Source organism: Saccopteryx bilineata, chromosome 3 (assembly GCF_036850765.1).
Source record: "Saccopteryx bilineata isolate mSacBil1 chromosome 3, mSacBil1_pri_phased_curated, whole genome shotgun sequence".
Taxonomy (NCBI): Eukaryota; Metazoa; Chordata; class Mammalia; order Chiroptera; family Emballonuridae; genus Saccopteryx; species Saccopteryx bilineata.
Genome location: NC_089492.1, coordinates 239,711,663 through 239,734,947, shown reverse-complemented (window position 1 = coordinate 239,734,947; position 23,285 = coordinate 239,711,663). Strand labels below are relative to the sequence as shown.

The following is a 23,285-nucleotide window of genomic DNA, read 5'->3' as shown; positions in this document are numbered from 1 at the left end:
TCTCCATTTCTAATTGTCTTCTAAGGACCAACTCTTAGAAGTGGGCTCAGGACATGGAAGGACATGTACATTTCTACCTCCTGATACCCAATGCCCTGGTGCTTTCTCCACCGCTGGGGCCGCTGTGTAGAGAAGCTGCATTCGGAGGGGCTCCTGCAGGCACACAGCCAGACAGCCACGGGCAGAGGCCAACGTGACGCAGGGACACGTCTGCGAGGGCAGCCACGGTCTCATCAAAGGGCTCAGTTATATACCTAGAATTCTGAAACCTAGGTGTCTCTGAAGACCACTATTGTGGTCACTCATGTGCAGCCGAAACCTGAGGCTGCTTGTGATCCTTATTTAGCACCAATCGTATTTTTACATTTTGTTGCATAAATATTAAGAAGTTTGGTGGTGGTGGGGGGTGGCACCCAAGACCTCTCTAGTTTCTTTTCTACTCTACCATGTCTGGGGACAATTACTCCCTAAAATGTCAACAATGCACAGAAGCAGGTGGGGAGTGTTCACACTCAGCTTCAGATTCTTCAGCCTTTTTTTTTTTTTTTTTTTTTGTGAGACAGGAACAGAGAGAGGGACAGATAGGCAGGGAGGGAGAGAGATGAGAAGCATCAATTCCTTGTTGCAGCACCTCAGTTTCTCATTGATTGCTTTCTCATAGGTGCCTTGACTGGGGGGCTAGAGCAGACCGAGTGACCCCTTGCTCAAGCCAGTGACCTTGGGCTCAAGCTGGTGAGCTGTGCTCAAACCACATGAGCCCACACTCAAGCTGGCAACCTCGGGGTTTCGAACCTGGGTCGTCCGTGTCCCAGTCCGATGCTCTGTCCACTGCGCCACCACCTGGTCAGGTTCTTCAGTCTTTTCTCTGTGTACCAGGAGGGGGTCTGGTTGCCATCAGGGCCCCACACACCTAAATAAATCTGAAGTACAGCAAAAAGCCAAAGGAGCCAGAGGGGAGAGTGCGCTCAGAGGAGAGGACAGTGCTGTGTGTGTGTGTGTGTGTGTGTGTGTGTCTGTGTGACTGTATGTGTGTGTGTGTGTGTGTGTGTGTGTGTGTGTGTGTGTGGAGGACAGTGGGACTGAAGGTTGGCACATGGTGGCACAAAGCCTCATGACTCTTTGTAGCTTTTCTTTTTACCACCCTATACAGGTGGTATTGATGGGACTGTTTGATACATCTCACTCTCCTTGGGCTGAGGCACTGGATCTGGCCCGTGCCTGCAGCCAGCATGGACATCCCAGGGCCTGGCCCCGTGCCTGCCCTAGGTCGGCTCTCAGGACACACTGTTCAGAGAGTGCACGCTGGACGGCAACAGAGAGCCCTATTCATTTCAGTGTGATGAAGATCCTGAGCCACTGAAATCCTAATGAATTTTAAAAATTGGGCAAGTCACGAACAAAGCAAAGATTTTAAGCAGAGAAGTCTTGTCAAAGTCCCACAGGACAAGGGCCTGAGTTTATTCAGTTCTGTCCACCACAATCTGGACATCATGGCTGTGCGTTGATGTCCCTGAGTCTCTATATGACTGTGAAGATGGTGTGAATCCTATTATTGAAAAGAGCCACTGGGCCAGTCCCAAAGGACCTTTGAACAGGGCCTGTCTGGGGAAGACAGACAGCCACATCTGTGGGCTCCTCAACTGCAGGCATGGAGAGTGGGGGACCCTATTCAGCTCCAAAACTGTGGCCCGAGAGACCACCTGGGGAGGATGTGTCTCTCCAATGCCTCTGCCAGAGCCCCAAGCCAGGGCGAGGCGCTCCACTGGGCGCCAGGTGTGGCAAGGCCCTGCTCAGCAACACTGCCGGCTTGGCGACAAAGGGGCTCAGGAAGCCAGCACGTGTGTGTGTGTGTGTGTGTGTGTGTGGTGGTGGTGGTGGTGGCGGTGGTGGTGGCGGTGGTGGTATAGTGGTGGTCGGACTGCCTTTCAGTATCACAAGAATCCATTACGTATCCATCCAAGATGAACAAGGCAGAATCTCTGCCTTTGAGAAGCTTTCAATTTGACGGCTGTTCCAGAGGAGCTGCCAAAACGAAGTCCTTCGAAGGGCGAGCCTCTGGGGCCTTTGGCTGAGTCCCCACCACCCCTGCCCTGTCCTTACCCTTGTAGTCCCCAAGAGGATAGGTGGTCAATTTTGTGAATTACCTTCCAAACTTAAGAGCACGTGCCTTGCTGGCTGTTCTGGAGGTTCTGTATGTATAGTGACATTAACTGCTGGTAGGATGAGAGAAACCAAATTCAGGACTTTAATTCTCTCAGGTTTCCAAGGGAATTCCCAAACAACCCCCTCCCAGCTCCGCAGGAAGGATGAACGCTGAGATGATGTGGTGATCGTGATGGTCACAAGGGCTGGAACCTGCCCTTCATTGACAAGCTCAAAGCCCAGGGCTGGGTGCTTGGTAGGGCCCCTGCCAGCAGTCCCACCTGCCACTGGAATCTCTCACCCCAGCCACCTCAGGAACTCTGCGTGTGCATCCTGAACTGACTCTGACCCGAGCAGGCAGTGAGTGGAGCTGCCGCCCGTACCACGTGGCCCCCGGTGCTCACTGGCATCTCTGACCCTCTCCACCCTCCGCTCTGACAGGCGACCATCTCCGGTTTAGCTGTCCAGCTCCTCCCTTCCAGGCTTCGAGCCCTGCCCTGAACTGCAGCTGGCCTGCTCCTCAACCCCAGCCTGGCTCTTCTTGATATAGCACTTGACCGAGACAGTCGTTTAACTCCGCCTGGATTTTAGCACTCGCCGATACCAGGGTCTCTCAACTGTGGCTCTATTGACATGTCGGGCCAGATCATTTGTAATTCTTCGCTGTTCCTGTGTATCGTAGGATGTCTAGCAGCACCCTGGACCTCTACCTTCGCACTACATGCCAGGAACACCTCCTCTCTCACTTGTGACAAATAAAAAATGACATTGCCAAATCTCCCTGGAGGGCAAAATCACCCAAAATGAGAACTACTGGGCTAAACCAAGTATGCTGCCCCCTGGGCTTTCTCCCGTGACGCCAGTCTCCCTCTGATGGGCTCCCCTACCTGACTCTAGACCAGGGGTCCCCAAACTTTTTACACAGGGGGCCAGTTCACTGTCCCTCAGACCGTTGGAGGGCCAGACTATAAAAAAAACTATGAACAAATCCCTATGCACACTGCACATATCTTATTTTAAAGTAAAAAAACAAAACAGGAACAAATACAATATTTAAAGTAAAGAACAAGTAAATTTAAATCAATAAGCTGACCAGTATTTCAATGGGAACTACGGGCCTACTTTTGGCTAATGAGATGGTCAATGTCCGGTTCCATATTTGTCACTGCCAGATATAACAAGTGATGTGACGTGCTTCCGGAGCCGTGAGGCATGCATCCCACGTCACTGGAAGTAGTACTGTATGTGAGCAATGCCATGCTTTGCGTCTTTCACTGACCACCAATGAAAGAGGCGCCCCTTCCGGAAGTGCGGCGGGGGCCGGATAAATGGCCTCAGGGGGCCGCATGTGGCCCGCGGGCCGTAGTTTGGGGACCCCTGCTCTAGACCATCCCGCTCCCTGTTCCCTCCAGACTCTGCCTGCAAATGCCGAGAACCCCACTCAGTGTCGTTAGTAATTGATGGTAAAATTACAGTTACCATCAACTGAGTGCCTCCTAGATGTAGGATACGGGTCATACAAACACGATCGTATTTAGGGAACATCTATTACTATCCCTGTGTACTGATGAACAGACAGAGGTTCAGACTGGTTGGGTGAATAAGCCAAAAGCACAGTCACTGAGCCCACTTTCAAACCCATGAATGTTTTGAGTCCAATCCCTGGAGTTATCTAGAAGTACCACAGAGCTTTCCCCCCGGGACTTGTCCTCTGTCTCCTGAAAGCAGCCGCAGTGACTTACCTCTCTTATCTGTGACGGATCTCCAGAGGTATCCAGGAGATGGTCTCAGAGTCCCCGCCTGATTATCCCAGCTAACCAAGGATTTTCAAAGCTGACTGCCTCCCCCCAACCCCCCCCCCCCCCCCCCAGTGCAACAGGAGTGGTGGCTCCTAAGAGGGCCCCGAGCCTGCTCCAGCTTACCAGGGCTGCCTCCTCCTCCCCCCGGGCAACGCTGCAGGAGCTGCTCATTAACACAGATCCTTTGTCTGGTATGTCATGTCTGGAACGGGAGGCTCTTATTTCCGGCAGCCCACCACAGCTCCCACATGCATTTCAAGAGGGTCTGTGTTCTCTAATTATCTCAGAAATGTTTCGGGGTAGAGCTGGGCTTCACGAGACCTGAAGACACTAAACTGGTGCCTGCTTCCTGGCATGTGATTTCAGGGATCTGCAGTTTGAATCACTGATGGAACAATCTAGGGTAGTTCAGAGGTGGCTCAGTAAGAGGCACGCTCCCTGGGAAGGAAGGGGACTCTCTTCCCCTTTCCAGGCTTTTATTTCTTTTGAACTGTGGATATTAATAAAGTATAGAGAAGTTTGTTTAAAGCATGAAGTTACAATACCAACTATTAAGGACAGTGAAGTCAGACATGGGCTTGAATCCCTGTTCCGAGAATCAGCAACTGCTGACTTCATGATACCAGCATAAATTCTCTAGGTCTCTGTTTTCTTATCAGTAAAACAAAATGGGGATCGTAGTCTCCACCTCACTGGGTTACTGAGAATTAGTGAGGTAATGCATAGAAAGTTTAGTTCCTGTGAGTACGCCAGAAATATCACCTGCTGCAATTGTCAGTCACAGGATCACATCCTGACAATTTACCCCTCAAGTTTAGGGGTTCATTCATTCATTTATTGATTTATTCAACTGCTATGTGGCAGACACTCTACAAGGTGCTGAGGACTCAGCAGGGAACCACAGGCATGGACTGTGCAATGTAACAATGAGGATGGTGCAGCAATTCAGAGTTTGTGTTTAGGAATTTGATGAAAATTGGTTTCACCTGCTGTGTGATCTAGGCTAGGGTACGTTACTTAACTACTTGGTGCCTCCATTTTCTTGTGAGCAAACAAGCAGCACCAACCTAACAAGGTAGTTGTGGGATTTAAATTAGATGGTCCATAGTACATGCTTAGTATGGTACCTGATACAGAGAAAGCACTTGATACATGTGAAGTATTATTATGGTCATCATGATTGTCACCATCATTATCATTATCATCATCATCACCATCATTTTCCAAGAAAGTTAATTTAAAAAGCACACGGCCTAACCACTAGTGGTGCAGTGGATAGAGTGTCAACCTGGGACGCTGAGGACCTAGGTTTGAAACCCTGAGGTCACCAGCTTGAGTGCAGGCTCATCTGGGTTGAGTGAGAGGACACCAGCTTGAGTGCAGAATCACAGACATGATCCAAAGGATCCTTGGCTGGAGCCCAAGGTGGCTTGAGCAAGGGGTCACTGGCTCAGCGTAAGCCTCCCAATCAAGGCACATATGAGAAGCAATCGATGAACAACTAAAGTGATGCAACTATGAGTTGATGCTTCTCATCTCTCTCCTTTCCTATTTCTGTCTCACTCTCCCAGGGGGGAAAAAAATAAAAACACATGTGTCTGGGAGCATTTTCTCAATCCCTTGATATTTTGCTTCCTGGCAATTCTCATCCATTCAGCTCAAATAAAGTCATAAAAATTAAAGAAAAAAAGTGTGTGTCTGGCATTGCAACTTTAAGCAGGTTGGCTTGATGAAATGGGCTGTTCTGTGAGGTGGGTCACCATCAGAGTAGATATAGTTTACACTTGGTTCCTTCATCCAGCCTGTTGGGAGTCCCCACGAACAGCAGAGGCTCCCCCTCCAAGCTGCTGCCTTAGAGCCCACATGCTGTTACTGCCAGGATCAGAGGAAGTTCAGGGCCAAGGCCAGGCCTGGGCACATTCTCTCATGATGCTCTGAAAGGCAAGGGCTTGGGGTTTCCCAAACCCAAGGTTCTGAGCATTTACCATAGATCAACTCAATCAAAGCCCACGACAGGTTAATTCTGAGGTCGATTCTGTTGCTATTGCTGAATGGTTCCTTCAGTTCTGCTGGCTGGCAGGGCACTTTTCAGGGAGGGAAGCAACTACTTGTTAATGCCCGAGTCTTACCTTGTCTGTCAGGCTGCTGTCACAGGCCGGGTGTGCCAGGAGCAGCCGCACCATGTCAGTGTTGCCATGGTGACAGGCCAGCATGAGGGCCGTGGATCCCTCGTGGTCCTGCAGGTTGACGTCCGCCTGGCAGCTCAGTAGCGCTTGGACCATGTCCTCCCTGTCGTGGCTGACTCCCAGCATCAGCGCAGTCTGGCCTCCCTGCAACAGAGCCCGGGGACGGCTGAGGCTGCGCCTGCAGGGGAGGGCTCCTCTCCTGCCCGGGGGTCCTCAAGGACACCTCCTCCAGAAAATGACCAATGACCTGAATTTTCTTCTGCCCTGGTTGTGGGACCCACCCTTCTCCACCTGGCAAACTTCTGCTCAACTTCTAAGACACTAGTCAAATGCTATGTCCTCTCGAAAGCCCTCTCACTAACTTCCAGGCATGGGATTCATAACACAGTACTTACCACTCGGTGTTACAACCTGTCAATCTCTTCCTTGTGGACTGCAATTTTTGATGGTGGGGACTATGTTTTCATCTCTTTCTAGTGCCCTCTACCTAGTATGTGCTGATACATGTCAAATGATGGAATAAATGAAGGATGAATGCTTCAGAACCATGACTTCTTACTGCCTGCCCCAGCCTGACTTACTCCAGAAAGCCTGGGTCTGCTCTGAATACCTCCGGCATTTTCAGTTTCGTGACACTCAAAACCCTCTTGTCTCAAAGAAAGATAAGGGTTGTGAATATAATATTAAGTAGTAGTAATTTTTCTGGTTACACGTGAACCATCATGTCTCATAGGTTTTCCTGTATATGCACAGTCCTCTCATAGGACTTGATTTTACTTGCCCTCAGGGTTCTCCTGGGTTCCAGGCAGGTCAGGCTTGTCCCTCATACTGGACATCAGGCTCTGGAAGGTTGCAAAAATGAGGCAAAGACTACATTTTCTCTTCTTCCAGATCCTCCGTGGCTCTGAGCACAGTGTCTTACAAGTAAAAAGTGTTAAGGACACATTTGCTGATGTGTTCACTGATTACAGCACCAACCTGCCATCACTGATGCCTTCCCACCCAGAATGCTGGGACTCAGAGAAAAAAAAAGGGGGTTGGCAGTCCCAAAAACCTGGCTCTGCCATGTATGACCTGGTGTGGAGCTGGACTAAAGTTAACTTCTCTTTGACTTTTCATGGTCTGGTAAAGTGGAAATAATTAACATTACCTGCCTCTTGGGGTTGTTGTGAGACCCGAGCGCCTCGCAAATCGTTTGGTGCTAGCTCTTGGTATCATTATGAGGGTTAGAGATCACGTATGATCATGTATGATGAATGTTTAGTACGTGGGAATGTATTATTAGGTGTCCTGGTTCTCCATGCCTCTGGAACCAAGACGGATCTTTCCGGAGACGTCTGTTTGCTTCTTGATGTGCTTATTCTCAGCCCTGAGGTAATGGTTGTTTACTGAACTAATCAGACCACAAAGTTTCCATGCAGACCCCTCTTTCCAAGCAGTGTTAAAGCCAGATGACATACGCAGATGGCTCTGTGCCTGTCCCTCTGCCTGACTCAGGGCCCCTTCCTTCCTCACCTCCCTCCTGGCCCTGTTCAATACAATTTAATTCAATGACTATTTACAGAGCACTGCTAATATGCCAGGTGCTGCGCTGACCCTGGAGGTACATGGGCAATAAGCAGCTTAGCCCAGGAGCCTCCCAGCCTCCCAGCTCACTTCCATCTAACCTGGTACCCGCCCTTTCCTCATACAGAAGGAACCCAGGGGAGCTGAAGGGAGCAGCTGCAGCTATGAAGTCCCATCCCTCCTTTGATGACCTAGGGTGAGTTTCTAACCCTCCCAGACCATCAGTTTCTCCTCTGTAAAAAATAAAAAAGGGTATTGATTTTTTTTCTGAAGCTGGAAACGGGGACTGTCAGATAGACTCCCGCATGCGCCCCACCGGGATCCACCCGGCACGCCCACCAGGGGCGCCGCTCTGCCCACCAGGGGGCGATGCTCTGCCCCTCCGGGGCATTGTTCTGCCACGACCAGAGCCACTCTAGTGCCTGGGGCAGAGGCCAAGGAGCCATCCCCAGCGCCCAGGCCATCTTTGCTCCAATGGAGCCTCGCTGCAGGAGGGGAAGAGAGAGACAGAGAGGAAGGAGGGGGGGGGTGGAGAAGCAAATGGGCGCTTCTCCTATGTGCCCTGGCCGGGAATCGAACCCAAGTCCCCCGCACGCCAGGCCGACGTTCTACCGCTGAGCCAACCGGCCAGGGCCAAGGGTATTGATTTTGACGATAGGTAGTCATACCCTCTAGTGAGAAAGTCAGTCAGTAAGATTGCTATGAAATAAAGTCTACAAAATGACTTGCCACTAGGTTACGCCACTGTCGGGAATCACTTTGGTAGGTGTGGGGAAGCAGTTTCATATGCTTTTGGGACACAGTTTTTCATGGTTTTCTTGGCTTTATGCACATCTTGTGAGTGAGGCACTATCTGCCCTTTTGTTTTAGACTGCCTTTTAAAGATACTCTTACAGTGAAAAGCTTTGGAAGATAGAGAGGACCTACTCCGGATCAGAGGGCAGACATGCTTACTGACCAGTATAAAAGAGTCAGGTTCCCTAAGCTCGGGGTTCCTGTCCAGTAACACAACCCACTCTGTGCACAGGGACCTGACTCTCCTCATACTGCCCTGAGGGAATGGGGAATTGGGTTTCGGTGAACTGGTGTAAATACCAATACTGTCGCTGCTCCTATGCTGTAATACCCTATCCTTTGTCTCTGGCTCAGGGGTCTCGGGTCATCTGCCAGCATGTATGATACTGTAGTGTTGGGAAAACAGCTGTGTTGGGCTGGCCTGCTTGCACTTTGCATGATTACTGCATGAGCACATGGCAGAGCCCCCTGTGTATAGACTGTGTAGGGCTACAGGTGCTTTCTCTTTGGAGGATTGTTTGCCCACGTGAGGGGTGATTTTCCTTTTTTGCTCACCTGCCTCCACGAGAAGCGGCTTCCCCTGCCTGTTGCTAGTTTGCCATAGTGAGAATCTAATAAACAGAAATGGCCCGGTGCTTTCTGGCTCTGCATTTCCTTTACCGTCTGCCTGAATCCAATGGAGCCTGCCTGGCCTCGGCTACCGGCCGTACATGTAGCATGCTAACTCGTTAGCTTTAAACTAAAATAAAATCTCAGACTCTTTACAGTTCTTGATGGTTAGTCTGCTATGATCACTCTAAGGGCAAAAGGAGAGTTGAATGTACTCGACTTGTTTCTGTATTGGTCAGAGTCAGATAAGTGATCTTTCGGTAACTTCTCATTGTTCCATATGGAGCGTTGTTTAAATCAAGGCCCTGCTGGGTTAGAACCATGTCCCTACTTCGTGTTCTCAAGGAGAAGTGCCCAGAAGCTGAACAGAGACATCCCAACCCCCTGAATTGCTTTGTAACTCATGATCAAGATGGACCACCAGCAGGGGCTTCCTAGAGCAGCCAACAAGCGGCTCTGAGGGTGCTCACTGTGGGAACGTTTGGTTCAAGATGTTGAACCAGATGGAATTTGCCCAATTTCAGACTGGACATTGATTACAAGCTTCCTGACCTCTGTCCCAGCCTGCCTGGGTCTTAGGAGCTTTTGAGGAAACCAAATGGTCAGGCTTTGGAAACCCCAGCCTCCATGTAGAAACACTCTGCATGGATTTACACGGAATTTCTCACCCCGGTGACAGAATAAAACTGGAAGGTTCCCGCTTTTATCAAAGTGGAGATCTGGTTCACACCTCCTACCTGGGTAGCTTGGATGTTCACATTTCCTTCTCTTAAGAGCTTCCAGACGACAGCCATGTCTTCATCTGTCTCTGCAGAAGCCAAGGGTGTGATCATCACGGCGGTATAGCCGGCTTTGTTCTGGCGGTCCACGTCGCAGACGCCTACAAGGGAAGCAAGGAGCACCGGAAGAGCTCCCGAGGGGCCCGAGCGAGCCGGCCTCAGCCTGTTCACAGGATGCTGCTGGCTGAAACGAAATACGGCAATCCCTTCCCAGGGGTGCAATCCATGTTTATATTTTTAAGTAGCCTTTAAAACTGGCTACTCTTCCTCACAGGTTTTTGAGGATACCAGCCAGGAAGGTCCAGGAGAATCAGAGGTGGCCAAGGGGGCCAATGACCAGGACTTTATCTCTTAAAGTAGAACAAAACATTATTCCCATTTTGCAGATGAGGACACTGAAGGTCAGTGAAGCTACATAACAAAAATTAGGGGATATTTCAAAGTGAATATGAGGCGATAAACTACCCCCTAATTTTTGTGAGTGGTGTACATAAACTGCCCAAGTGAAGGTGAACTGGCACCAGGACTCAGGTCTCTGACTCCAGAGCCCATCACTCACCTGGCCGTGTACTGCCCACAGCTGTGCATTTTAAGGTTTACTCTCTCTGTGTCTGTGTGTAACTCTTAAGTTGATGGCTGTGTTAGTACCTCCTTTCCAAGGCCTAGTGATATGTTGTGCAATGTAACAGGGGATATAAAAAACACCCCAGAACAAACATGGGAAATCTTTAGAAACAACCATCTCACTTGGAAAACAAAGGAGGAAAAACCTCTGTTAAGTTTTTTTTTTGTTTGTTTATTTTTTATTTAATTTTTCTGTAGTGAGAAGCAGGGAAGCAGAGAGACAGACTCTCTCATGCGCCCAATGAGGATCCACCTGGCATGCCCACTAGGGGGCGATGCTCCACCCATCTGGGCCTTTGCTTCATTGCAACTGGAGCCACCGGAGCCATTCTAGTGCCTGAGTCGGAGGCCATGGGGCCATCCTCAGCTCCTGGGCCAACTTTGCTCCAATGGAGCCTCGCTGTGGGAGGGGAAGAGAGAGACAGAGAGGAAGGAGAGGGGGGAGGGGTGGAGAAGCAGATGAGCACTTCTCCTGTGTGCCCTGACTGGGAATCGAACCTGGGACTTCCACACACGGCTGATGCTCTACCGCTGAGCCAACCAGCCAGGGCTTGCATAAGTTTTTATGTTAAAACGATTAAGAATATCTATTTCATAACAATGGAAAAAATGGCTTATTTTGAAGATAAAGTATTAAATGAGAATTCAAAAGAAATTTCTGCCTTATAGCCCTGGAAATTTGCATTTGTATCCTTCTCCACTAAAGGAGCTAATCAGCCTGTTATCTGAAAAAGCAAATCTTCCCTGTACTTTTGCTTATCTGAAAAGCCTGTCTCTTTTAGACAATAACAAAACTCTCAGAAGATTGAGTCACTTAGCCTTCCTTAGCCTTTTTTCTATAAAACAGGGATAATAACAGAATGTGCCTCATGGAGTTATTGTGAAATTTAACAAGTTTATATATTTGTAGTACTCAGAACAACCCCTAGCATACAGTAAATGTTCAATAGGTGCTGCTATTACTATTATTGTCCAGAATGGTATTCTTGCCTTTATATCCTTGCTACTTGCTCATGAAGAACAGCTTAGGTAGTCATTGTAACAAATCTCCTTTATGAAAATAAATAATGTTAGTAAGGGGTACTTAACAAATTCTGTGCAAGGCCAAAAAAGGGGGGAAAAATCAGCATTTGTTTGACATTCCCTCCACCCACCTGCAACAGTAAGTATTTCAGAAACATGCCACAGTGATACCAGAACCCCAGTGGATGCAGGATCAGTCCAGATCCCTTCTCAACAATTTCCCCCTGAGTCCCCTCTGACCACTGTCATGGACATCCGGGCTGTGGAAGCTGAATAGTAACTCCATGCATGTCCTCACATCTCTGTCTTGAAAAAGATGGGAATATTTGCTTTGCCTTATTAATGACTTTTACATTTTTACCCCATGACAATTTTCTGTCTGCTTTTAAGAAGTATAAATGAGCGTCAGGTTACAGTTCTCCTTCCTCGCTTCAGAAACATGACTTGTAGCTCAGAAGAGGGCGGACTGATTGCTCCTCCCCAAGGGCTCGGAAAAGGGGCTGAGGACCCAAGGCTTTCACAGCAGACACTTCAGATCAGCCACCAAAGAGCAAGCCAACCCTCCCTGGAGGGGAGGGAAAAGGCTCTAGCCTGAGCAAGTTCAGACTCGGCAAGCTTCCTCTTCACAGTGGCGGTCAGCAAAAAACAAAACAAAAACCCAGATCACAATGGACTGAGCTGGTGGAGGTGCACCTGCTGGCTCTATTCTCAATGATGACGAGTCACTTTTGTCTGTAATGTGCTTGCTGGATGCTTCTCAACTAGGAAGGAAGCCCAGGTCTGGGAGTGACGGATCTGTCCTCCCAACACCCTTCTACAGTGAGGCGGAGTAACGGCACTCATCCTCTCCAACCCAGCTGCACACATGTGCCTGTGGTATTTAGCTATTTCAGGGTGTTAAAGGGGAAAGCTTCCAAACCACATTAGGGACGATGAGAATTGACTGGATTCTCAGTCAGTATCAGCAGAAATTTATAACAACCAAATCGTAGATTGTCTGTTTCCTACCTGGTGTGAGATCCACCTGGAGAATTTCTAACAGATTGCAAGTCTGTGAGCTACTTACAGACAAGGGCTCTATGTCACCAACCATTGGATTGTTTGAGCACAGAACAGGTGCACCTAAAGTCTCACAGTGTCCCTAAACCTAGTTTGGGGTGGTAGAAAAAGCCAAGATTGTGATCTTTTCTAGAAGCAACGTGTTGTAGCTCTGGAGTTAGACAGACTGAATACAAAGTCTAACTCCTCCATTTACCAGCATTGTGACCTGAGCAAACTTTAGAACCAGTTTCCTCAACTGCAATATGAGAATAATAATACCCACAGCACAAGAGTGTGCTGAAAAGTAAATGATATAAAGCCAAACAGTATAGCCCAGTTCCTAGAATACAGAAGGAACTTAGAACAGAAGAACCTCCTTGCTGGAAAGAAGTGAGGACAAGTCCCTTTCAAGGAGTGACCAGATGCCACCCGCTCTGACCTGTCTCAAGCAGCAGCTTAACGATGGAAAAGTTGGAGTGGGACACGCTGTAGTGAAGGGCTGTGTTCCCGTTTCCATCAGCCAAGTTGACAAGCAGCTTTAGGAAGTGTGGGGAGTGAGGCTGGAGGTAGGCGGCCACCACAGCAGGACTAGATGACTTCCGGCTAGAGACGCGAAACCACTCTTGACTGATGGTGTTCAAGCTTTGCCTCTGAAATACCAAAAGAATCCAATTCCAAAAGGTTATCTGGCCTGGGGTGCTTCAGTGGAGGTGTTAGTTTCTACTTGGAAGAGTCAGCTTTGGATGTTTCCACCTCTATCCCTTCGCTTCGCCCCCAACAACTCCCCATGTGGTTTACTCCTGGAGGGCTCAGAGCCGGTGGGGTTGAGGACGCAGCAGCTCTCTCTGAACCTGCGCCATCGCCCCTTTCCCATGTGAGCTGGAAAGATCGGGAGCACATCACAGTAACTATACTGCTCGCAAAAGTTAGGGGATATTTTATCACTTCATATTCTTTTTGAAAAATATCCCCTAATTTTTGTGAGCAGTGTAGTAACAAAGCACTCGGCCAGGTGACAGTTTGAGTCCACTATGAGTTTAGGTCATATCCCCTGTTTGCACAGGATAGCCTAGACCAGGGGTCCCCAAACTTTTTACACAGGGGGCCAGTTCACTGTCCCTCAGACCATTGGAGGGCCGGACTATAAAAAAAACTATGAACAAATCCCTATGCATACTGCACATATCTTATTTTAAAGTAAAAAAACAAAACGGGAACAAATACAATATTTAAAATAAAGAACAAGTAAATTTAAATCAACAACCTGACCAGTATTTCAATGGGAACTAGACTCCTCTCACTGACCACCAATGAAAGAGGTGCCCTTCCGGAAGTGCGGCGGGGGCCGGATAAATGGCCTCAGGGGGCCGCATGCAGCCCGCGGGCCGTATTTTGGGGACCCCTGGCCTAGACCTTCTTCTTCAGGTGCAGGCAGCCCAGACTCCACCAGGACTCGTGTTTCCAATAGGCATAGATGGAAAAATGCATGCTGAAACCTACGACAAACAGTGTGACTAGTGAATGCTCGAAACAAAACCCAGACAGCTGTGTCTGAGTTACTTTTGGCTTTTACACTTTGCTAGGATCTTCAGTGAAAATAGTTGGACAATCCATGGCAGGGCCCCATTATCTACAGCGTTCCTTGGGCCCATGAATGAGGAGAGTTCCAGAGCAGATGACATCAACGTTGTGTGTGACATGATCTCAGTGTTTAAAATGGAACATGTTTAGATGATTTAATATGGGAATGTGTCAGAAATGATTTCATACTCATTCAGGAAAGAGCACTGGATTTGACTCACTGAACTGAACTGTCCAGGCGTAAGTCCTGGCTCAGCTGTGTGACCTTAGAGGTCATAAAACCTTTTTTCCCCCCCCTTTACTTTTCCATTGATTTGAAAGAGAGAGAGAGAGAAAGAGACAGAGAGACAGAGAGAGAGAGAGACAGAGAGAGAGGAAGGGAGAGAGAGAGGAAGGGAGAGAGAGAGAAAGAGAGAGAGAGAAAAGCATCAATTTGTTGTTCCACGTAGTTATTCCATTTAGTTGTGTACTCATTGGGATCAAAGCCACAACCTCAGTGTGCTGGGATGATGCTTTATTCACTGAGCCACCCAGCCAGGGCCATATAACCTTTTGAACCTTACTTGTCTACAAAATAGAGGTGCAAAAACCTTCCACGGCAGGGGCCTCGCGCTTTAATCCTAACACGGGTATGGTGTCAGGTTTGCATATTTTCTTTTTAAAAAAGATTTTATTTATTGATTTTAGAGAGAGCAGAGAGAGAAGGGGGGGAAGAGCAGGAAGTATCAACTCACAGTAGTTGCTTCTAGCATGTGCCTTGGTGGGGGCAGCTCGGGGTTTTGAAATGGTGACCTCAGCACTCCAGGTGGGAGCATTAGCCACTGCGCCACTACAGGTTAGTGTGCACATTTTCTAATCGTGATTCTAGGCAGAGACAGTGGAATCTTCTGTGGCTAAACCACTTTTTAATATAATATCTACTTTACCAATGGAATCTTTAGGAAGATCTGAAGAAAGACCCTAATATCAAGGAGCATAGTGGTAGATTTTAAATGGAGAGCTAAGAAATAAGTTAGTTCTGGCCTGACTGGTGGTGGCGCAATGGACAGAGCGTTGACCTGATGCTGAGGTCCTACGATTGAGACTCTGACGTTGCTGACTTGAAGCTAAAGGTCGCAGGTGTGAACCCAAGGTTGCTGGCTTGAGCAAGGGATCACTGGTTCAGCTTGAGCCCCCTGGGTCAAGGTACATATAAGAAGCAATCAACAAAGAATTAAAGTGATGCGACTATGAGTTGATGCTTTTCATCTCTCTCCTCCCTTCTTATCTTTCTCTCTCTTAAAAAGAGAAAAACCAAAAAAAAAAAAAAAAAAAAAAAAAGAGTTAGTTCTGTAATTCACTTAAGAATAAATAACAAGAGTTTCAATCAACATCCACATCACCTATTGGTTCTTTAACAAACTGGAAGTTTCTGTATTTCCCCATGTATAAGATGTACCCTTTTCTGAAAAATTTGGGGGTCTAAAAACTGGGTGTGCCTTATAGTGGTTGTAGATTTTTTTACTTGCATTTCCTGCTTTTTGTGTGGATGAGGAGTTGTACGAATTTTATGATGAATAAAACTTGAATTCAATAACTTTATGTAATAACATGCTTTTTTTCAAATTTCGGGCCCCAAAATTAAGGTGTGTCTTATGGGAGTGTCTAATACCTGGGAAAATACAGTATTTGTCAAATCAGCTAAGATAACTCTTCTGTAAAGAAGAAAATGGGCTTTCGAAATGCTTACAAGTTGTTACACATTGGATCCTACCTATCAGCTGCTCCCATAACTTGTATCTCTTGATTAAAAGTAGAACCTAAGTGTTACATGCTTAAATACCCACGAGCCATAAAGGTGTTAGGGAGCAAACAGGTGTAATTTCTTGCTCTTGATCTTTTGGCGAATAGGTACACTCAAGGAAAAAGAGTAAAGACTACATAATTAAATGCCAGGGCTTGAGGGTAACTGAAGACATGCTGCCCACCACCCTCATTTTATTCCTGGGGAAACGGAGGCCCTAATATTGAGCCGGCTTGCCCAGGCAGCGCTCCTGGAATAGAACCCACGGTTGGTATTCCACATGCCCTTTTCCACTTTTCCCACAGTTAGCTCAAATTGCAAGGCAATTACAAGCCTAAGCCACAAAATAATTTTATAACACTCAGGGTGCAATGCCTAGTAACCCTTGGCTAATGCCTCTGAGGACAGGCCTGCTTTCTTGTGCATATCCATCAGGCCCACTTTCTCAGCATAATCCATCACCTTAGGCAACAGGCAAGAGTTTGGGCAAATGGGAGTGCACCCAGAGGAAAGGGACTCCTGTGTGCACACTCCCACTGCTGCTGCCTCAGGCAAGGGACAGTCACCCAGTTGGAACAAACAGCTTAAACACTGCAGAAATTTCTACATGATAATGAAAAATAAGAGTACCAAGAGTTGGTCAGTAGTGGTCCCAGTTTCTGGCAGATGTTGGCTCAATGCCTCACGTGCATTAAGAAACTCTTCAGAGGGTTTATATCTAGAGAAAAAAATATATACATATCAGTTTCCATGTTGACAAAGAAAGGTTATTCTCTACCTTGACTTGCATTCGCCATAGGTCAAACATCCAAACCAGGCAACTTCCCAGGATAAGGGGTGTTGGTCAAATAAGTTTGTAAATATGATATATAGGTTTTGCTCGCTTATAGTTTGCATTGGGAGACAGACTGTAAGCAGGCAGGGTCATTATACCCTAAGGCTTAGTGTTAAGACTAAGCCTTTCCCACCCTGACTTTGTATCAGAGACTTCCTTGTTTGTATATTGGATTAAAGGTTTTGATTTTTCTTTCTTTCCTTTTTTTCCTTTTTTTACAGAGACAGAGAGAGAGTCAGAGAGAGGGATAGATAAGGATAGACAGACAGGAACGGAGAGAGGTGAGAAGCATCAATCATCAGTTTTTTGTTGTGACATCTTAGTTGTTCATTGATTGCTTTCTCATATGTGCCTTGACTGCAGGCCTTCAGCAAACCAAGTAACCCCTTGCTCGAGCCAGTGACCTTGGGTCCAAGCTGGTGAGCTTTTTGCTCAAGCCAGATGAGCCCATGCTCAAGCTGGCGACCTTGGGGTCTCAAACCTGGGTCTTCCACATCCCAGTGCAATGCTCTATCCACTGCGCCACCACCTGGTCAGGCAAGGTTTTGATTTCTACACTATAAAATGGGGCAGACCGGGAGCTTGCTCTCTCTCAGTTCCTGAGATTAGCATTAGAGGGGAGAGCAGAGAAAGGTCATGTGGAGGAGAGGAGAAGCAGCCAAGATGGCAGAGTGCTGAAGGAGAAGCCAGTTTGTGCAGAGAGGAGATGGGGAACAGAGGTGAATAAAGCTGGTGAGGTTAGAAACCTTTGATTCTAGGAAACTCGGATAAGTCAGTGGCTTTGGGAACCCTGAATGGAAAGGGAAATATTTTCCCACTGTGTGTATTTCTTGCCCGCTGGGTGCAAGCTAGGATTAGAGCTAATGGCCCACCAGTTCTTGGCTCCGTTGTTTCATTACTGTCTGTCTGAATCTAATGCGAACCTGCATGGGCCAGGCATCTGTGATGGTGGCCGTGGCTACTGGCCTTAAATTTGGCATAGTCTGTGGCCGGATTTGATACAGATCGGTATGAAGCCATCACCACCTTTGAGCAGTGGAGTAGAGGACTGGCTGCTGTTATGGCTCCCCATGGCTGTCCTTTTGGGGACCATAGGCTGGCTGACTTTTACAGCCATGCATGAGGAAACCAAGAGCTCTGTGGAAGAGGCTGCCTGGGACCCTCAAACCGAGCAGTGGAAGGAGCTGGAGCAAATGCAGGAGAAAGAGGTGCCGATCCAGGAGCTGGAGCAAGCACCGGACGAGGCCGACCAGGTTCGTGAGATTCACTTGGAAATGGAGCAGCTGCTGGAGAAGGAATCACAGGTTCGTGACTTGCAGGTTGCCCTGGACGTTGTGGAGAGCCAGCAGTGGTGGAAGGCCAGGGTTGAGGCTGGGTCCAGGGCTGCAAGGCCTGCGGAGCAGAAGGTGGCGTTGGCCCAGGGCTCAAGCCCAGCAGCAGGAGCTGATGTTTTCAGTTCCTCTTTGGAGGATGAGGAGAATCGAGCTGGAGTTGCAATCTGCAGTCTCCAGAAGGTGAGAGCCCAGCAGCAAGGAGTACCTGCTATGCCCTGGTAGGTCTGTGATTTTGGGACGTAGGGGTGCATACCATCATGCTCTCCAGAGCAGAGATGGAAATGCTGACTGCCATTGCCATGTGCTCCTCTTTGGGACACTGTAAGACCTGCCAGGATGGCAGGGATGAGGGGGGTGGCTGAGGCCCCATGTGCGTGGATCGATTTCCTGGACTATGACCGGAGTGGGCACTGGCTCCTTTGTTGGATGGACTTAAGGATTTTGGACAAAGTAAAATACCCTGATGGGGGTGTGGAGCGGCTTTGCTGGAGGCCCTCCTCCTGCCCTGGGAAGCTTTTCCCATGGCTAGGAAGGCCGAGGACATTTTGCGCTTTTGGCAAAGAGCTCAGAGACTGGTGAAATGTACCTTTGTAATTGTTGAAATTGTTTAATTTGTCATGTTGTTGTAATTTGTATAATGTGCCTAATTTCCTTGTGCAGGGAGCAAAAGGAGTGGAATGTTAGTCAAATAAGTTTGTAAATATGATATATAGGGTTGCTTGCTTATAGTTTGCATTGGGTGTGGGGACAGGCTGTAAGCAGGCAGGGTTGTTATACCCTAAGGCTTCATTTTAAGACTAAGCCTTTCCCACCCTAAGTGACTTTGTATCAGAGACTTCCTTGCTTGTATATTGGATTAAAGGTTTTGATTTCTACACTATAAAATGAGGCAGACCAGGAGCTTGCTCTCTCTTGGTTCCTGAGATTAGCATTAGAGGAGAGAGCAGAGAAAGGAGAGCAGAGAAAGGCCACATGGAGGAGAGGAGAAGCAGCCAAGATGGTGGAGTGCTGAAGGAGAAGCCAGTCTGTGCAGAATTTGTGCAGAGAGAAGGAGATGGGGAACAGAGGTGAATAAGGCTGGTGAGGTTAGAAACATTTGATTCTAGGAAACACGAATAAGTCAGTGGCTTTGGAAGCCCTGAATGGAAAGGGAAGTGTTTCCCACTGTGTGTATTTCTTGCCCGCCGGGTGCAAGCTAGGATTAGAGCTAATGGCCCACCAGTTCTTGGCTCCGTTGTTTCATTATCGTCTGTCCGAATCAAATGAGAACCTACAAGGGCCAGGCAGCTGTGATGGTGGCTATGGCTACTGGCTTTACAAGGGGCATTCCTCAGAAATATGGGGTGACTGAGTGCCCAGGTGATAAGGCCTGGTTTCTGAACACACTGCCCCCTTCTCCTGCTGTTTTCAGGGCATGGGAGCCATCACTGAAGCATTCTGAGGGCCACTGTGCCAAAGGTAGTTCCTGTCACGCTGGGCAAGGAAGCTTGTCTTTCTGACTTTGGACGAAGCATTTTCTACCTGAGTGCCTTGAGAAATTCAATGAACCCAATCCATACCAGCAAATTTCCTCAAGTTATTCTTCCATGAAGGATACTGTAAGTGCTAATAGGGTCAATAAAATGAAAATCAATTGAGCTGGGCGGCCACAATGGCAAACATTCTCCTTGTGTTAGTGTAAGGGCAGAGTCAGCATTGAGAGGACTAACTTGGGACTTAGTGGCATCGATCACCAGGGAGTCCACTCACTCATCATGTTCTTACAGCGCAACCATGTTGGAGCAGCCCTGCGGACCAGCTTGACAACCAGCTCACTGCTCATCTACTCCTTTGGCAACCAGGCTGGGGATGATGATAATGACGACAATGGTACTATGCTTATTTCTGCCATTCACTGAGAGCCCACTATGTGGCAGGCACTATGCGGCAGGCACTATGCTCAGCATATTATAAACTTTTCCTCATCCAGTTCTGAGAGCAAACCTATCAGGTTGCCATTATGTACATTTTACTAATGAAGAAACTGAGGGCCTTAGCCTAAGTACTTCATTGTCTAAAATAACAGTGCGCAAACTTAGGATTTGAATCCAGGTGTGGCCAACTCTGAGGTCCCCTTTTCATTATGCTGCATGACCTCCCACCACTTTAAAAGAGTTGCATCTAGCCTGACCAGGTGGTGGCGCAGTGGATAGAGCATTGGACTAGGATGCAGAGGACCCAGGTTCGAGACCCCGAGGTCGCCAGCTTGAGTGCAGGCTCATCTGGTTTGAGCAGAAGCTCACCAGCTTGGACCCAAGGTCGCTGGCTCGAGCAAGGGGTTACTCAGTCTGCTGAAGGCCCACGGTCAAGGCACATACGAGAAAGCAATCAATGAACAACTAAGGTGTTGCAATGAAAAACTGATGATTGATGCTTCTCATCTCTCTCCGTTCCTGTCTGTCTGTCCCTATCTATCCCTCCCTCTGACTCTCTCCCTGTCTCTGTAAAAAAAGAAAAAAAATTAAAGAGTTACATCCGCATAGCCGATGGGAGGGGCAGAAAAGTATGTGGGTAATCAGAATCAGAAAAGCCTTGGTTGGAATCCCTGCTCTGCTAGCTGGGTCATTTAACTTCTCTAAGGCTGTTTCCACACGGATAGAGCAGAGATTATAATCATTTCTACCTTGCAGGATTGTTTTTAATTATATAATACACAGAAAGTCCTTCACATTTTCTGTGCTAGGTCAATGTTAGCTTTATATGTAGAGCTCAATCTATGACAGTATATGAACTATATGAAGTACATGAAGGCAGAAGTTACATCTGTTTAGTTTCACCAGGGCACACTACCTGGCACAGATGAGAAACTCAATAAATATTGGTGACTGAATAAGCAAAGGAATAAATGATTGAATAAAAGGATAAATAAATGCCCTTGTCCTTTCTCAGAGGTGCAAGTGCCCCTATCTATACCCGTCTGACTCACCTCTCAGCCTTGGGCGGGAGGAGTTCTTCCCCAGGCCCTCTTTCTTGGCCTGTGTTGCAGGTGCCCTGGGAGGTGCCCGGCTCCCCCTTGCAGCTGGGGTGGGCATCTTTGCCTCGCCTGTGTTCTGGGCCATCACATTTCTTCTCAGCCTCGCTGTCAGACAAGTCCTCTGGGGAGCTGTCCTCACCGCTGGTCTCCTCACTTGAGGTGGTCTCGTAGCTGGGAAAGGAGACAGAAGTGATTTGTTCTGTGCTTCCTGTCAAATGCCCATGTCAACATGAATGAGAGCGAGGTGGGCTTCATCTAACACTTCTAGCTTGCTAACCACACCCTCCCTTCTCTACACCTTCAGGCCTGGACAAGAGCACTTCCAGAAACTTTGGTGTCAAACAAAAGTGTGGTTAGGACCTCCAACTCTAATGCTAGAGGCCATTTGGGGAGAGAAAATATTTAACAAAGGTCTTTGTGGCAAACACACAAACAATACCCGAGCTGACCAATGCATTCCGATGATCCAAACAGGCAATCCAAGTTCTTACGAAAGCACTTGCTTCTGGAATCCTAATGCCCTGCCCAGAGAAGGGCCCACACCTAGATAAATGTTTCCCTTCCCCCACCCTCCATTTTCTGAATTGTCTGATAAATCTTCATGTCTTTGGGTGACTGTGGAATTTCCCTTGAGCCCCCTGTTCTAGACAAGCTTACACTGACAAAGAAGGAACCGTCTGTGTCTCCCAGCTGGGATCCTTATCTCAGCACCTGCCTTTCTCAGCTGCAGCCCATTTCAACCACGGCTCTCAGCAGCAAAAGTAAGGGCATGGGCTGCCCCTCACTCCTGGTTCCCCCTCTCCAGCTACATCCCTATGTTCAACTGTAGGCAGCTCTACTGAGGTGGCAGACCAGAGACCATAGAGAGAGTCCTGGGAGATTTATTGATTCCTCTGCTGATGATCAACAGTAGACCTTCCTGGAGGAAGATTTCAGGCTTTTGGGCTACTGGACACTGCCACAGAGACCAGTGGCCACAGCTCCCACCGAACCTTCTCATGTCCTTTCTCTGCATTTGCAAACCCAGCCTGTTCCTTGGTATGCTCACACTGCGTCTTGTTTCAACCTCAGGTACTTCTTCCTCTATTGTGCTTGGAACAACATTTAGCTTTTGTAATTAAGGAGTAAGGGATATAATATGCTCACCAAGAAGTCGTCTTAAAATAATTTCCATAAATTTTTTTTTTTTTTTACAGAGATAGAGAGAGTCAGAGAGAGGGATAGATAGGGACAGACAGACAGAAACGCAGAGAGATGAGAAGCATCAATCATTAGTTTTTCGTTGCGACACCTTAGTTGTTCATTGATTGCTTTCTCATGTGAGCCTTGACTGCGGGCCTTCAGCAGACTGAGTAACCCCTTGCTCAAGCCAGCGACCTTCGGTCCAAGATGGTGAGCCTTGCTCAAACCAGATGAGGCCGCGTCAAGCTGGCGACCTCGGGGTCTCGAACCTGGGTCCTCCACATCCCAGTCCGACGCTCTATCTACTGCGCCACCGCCTGGTCAGGCTCCATAAAATCTTTACCTGGAAGTTCATTCCTTCATTCAACAGAAATTTATTGAGCACCTACTATGTGCCAGGTACTATTCTAAATGCTATACCAAAGTCTCTGTCCTAACTGAGCTTATGTTCTAATAAGCAGAGGCAAAAATAAACATGTAAACAATATATTCAAATATAGTAAACACTGAATAAAATAATAAATAGCCATATGATAGAGTGATGGGTGGAGGTGCTACTCTAATGTGAGTAGAAGTTTTTAACCTTGGCTGCACATTAGAATCACTTGATGCAAAGGCCCCCAAGGTTGGCGTGACTCGGCACATTTTGAAGGAAGAAAGGCAGGAGCCAGCAGTAAGGGACCTGCTTTAGACTTTGAGATTAGGCTGATCCTCTTTTTCTGCACATGAACTGCTGAAAGCTCAACACAAAATGGTTTCTCCTTGGGCCACAGTATCTGATGTTAAGGGAAGTGGGAATAGCAACTTTCCGATGACACCATTTCATCATTTCTGATGTTCCCCCCACAGAAAGCGCAACAGTAGTCACTGTTGTTTGCATCTGGTGTCTTCCTTCTGGTCTGACACAAATTAGCAGGGGCTCTGACTTCTAGCCAGCTTCCTCAGCTGCCCATGGACGGGGCCAGTGCCCCTCCTTCGGGTTTCCACAGCGTT

General features: G+C 47.9%; 1 protein-coding gene across 4 annotated transcripts in view; it reads right to left on the bottom strand.

Annotated features, from left to right (window-relative positions):
- The window catches only part of KANK4 (KN motif and ankyrin repeat domains 4), an 80,299-nt gene that overhangs the window by 2,887 nt on the left and 54,127 nt on the right, over positions 1 to 23,285 (bottom strand). For all 4 annotated transcript variants that reach the window (XM_066269027.1, XM_066269030.1, XM_066269028.1 and 1 more), the window contains 5 exons: positions 21,063 to 21,281; positions 16,559 to 16,646; positions 13,004 to 13,214; positions 9,835 to 9,977; positions 6,071 to 6,271 (listed from right to left, as the gene is read on the bottom strand). In XM_066269027.1, coding sequence (XP_066125124.1) covers positions 6,071 to 6,271; positions 9,835 to 9,977; positions 13,004 to 13,214; positions 16,559 to 16,646; positions 21,063 to 21,281 — 862 coding nt within the window. The remainder of the gene's footprint in view (positions 1 to 6,070; positions 6,272 to 9,834; positions 9,978 to 13,003; positions 13,215 to 16,558; positions 16,647 to 21,062; positions 21,282 to 23,285) is intronic.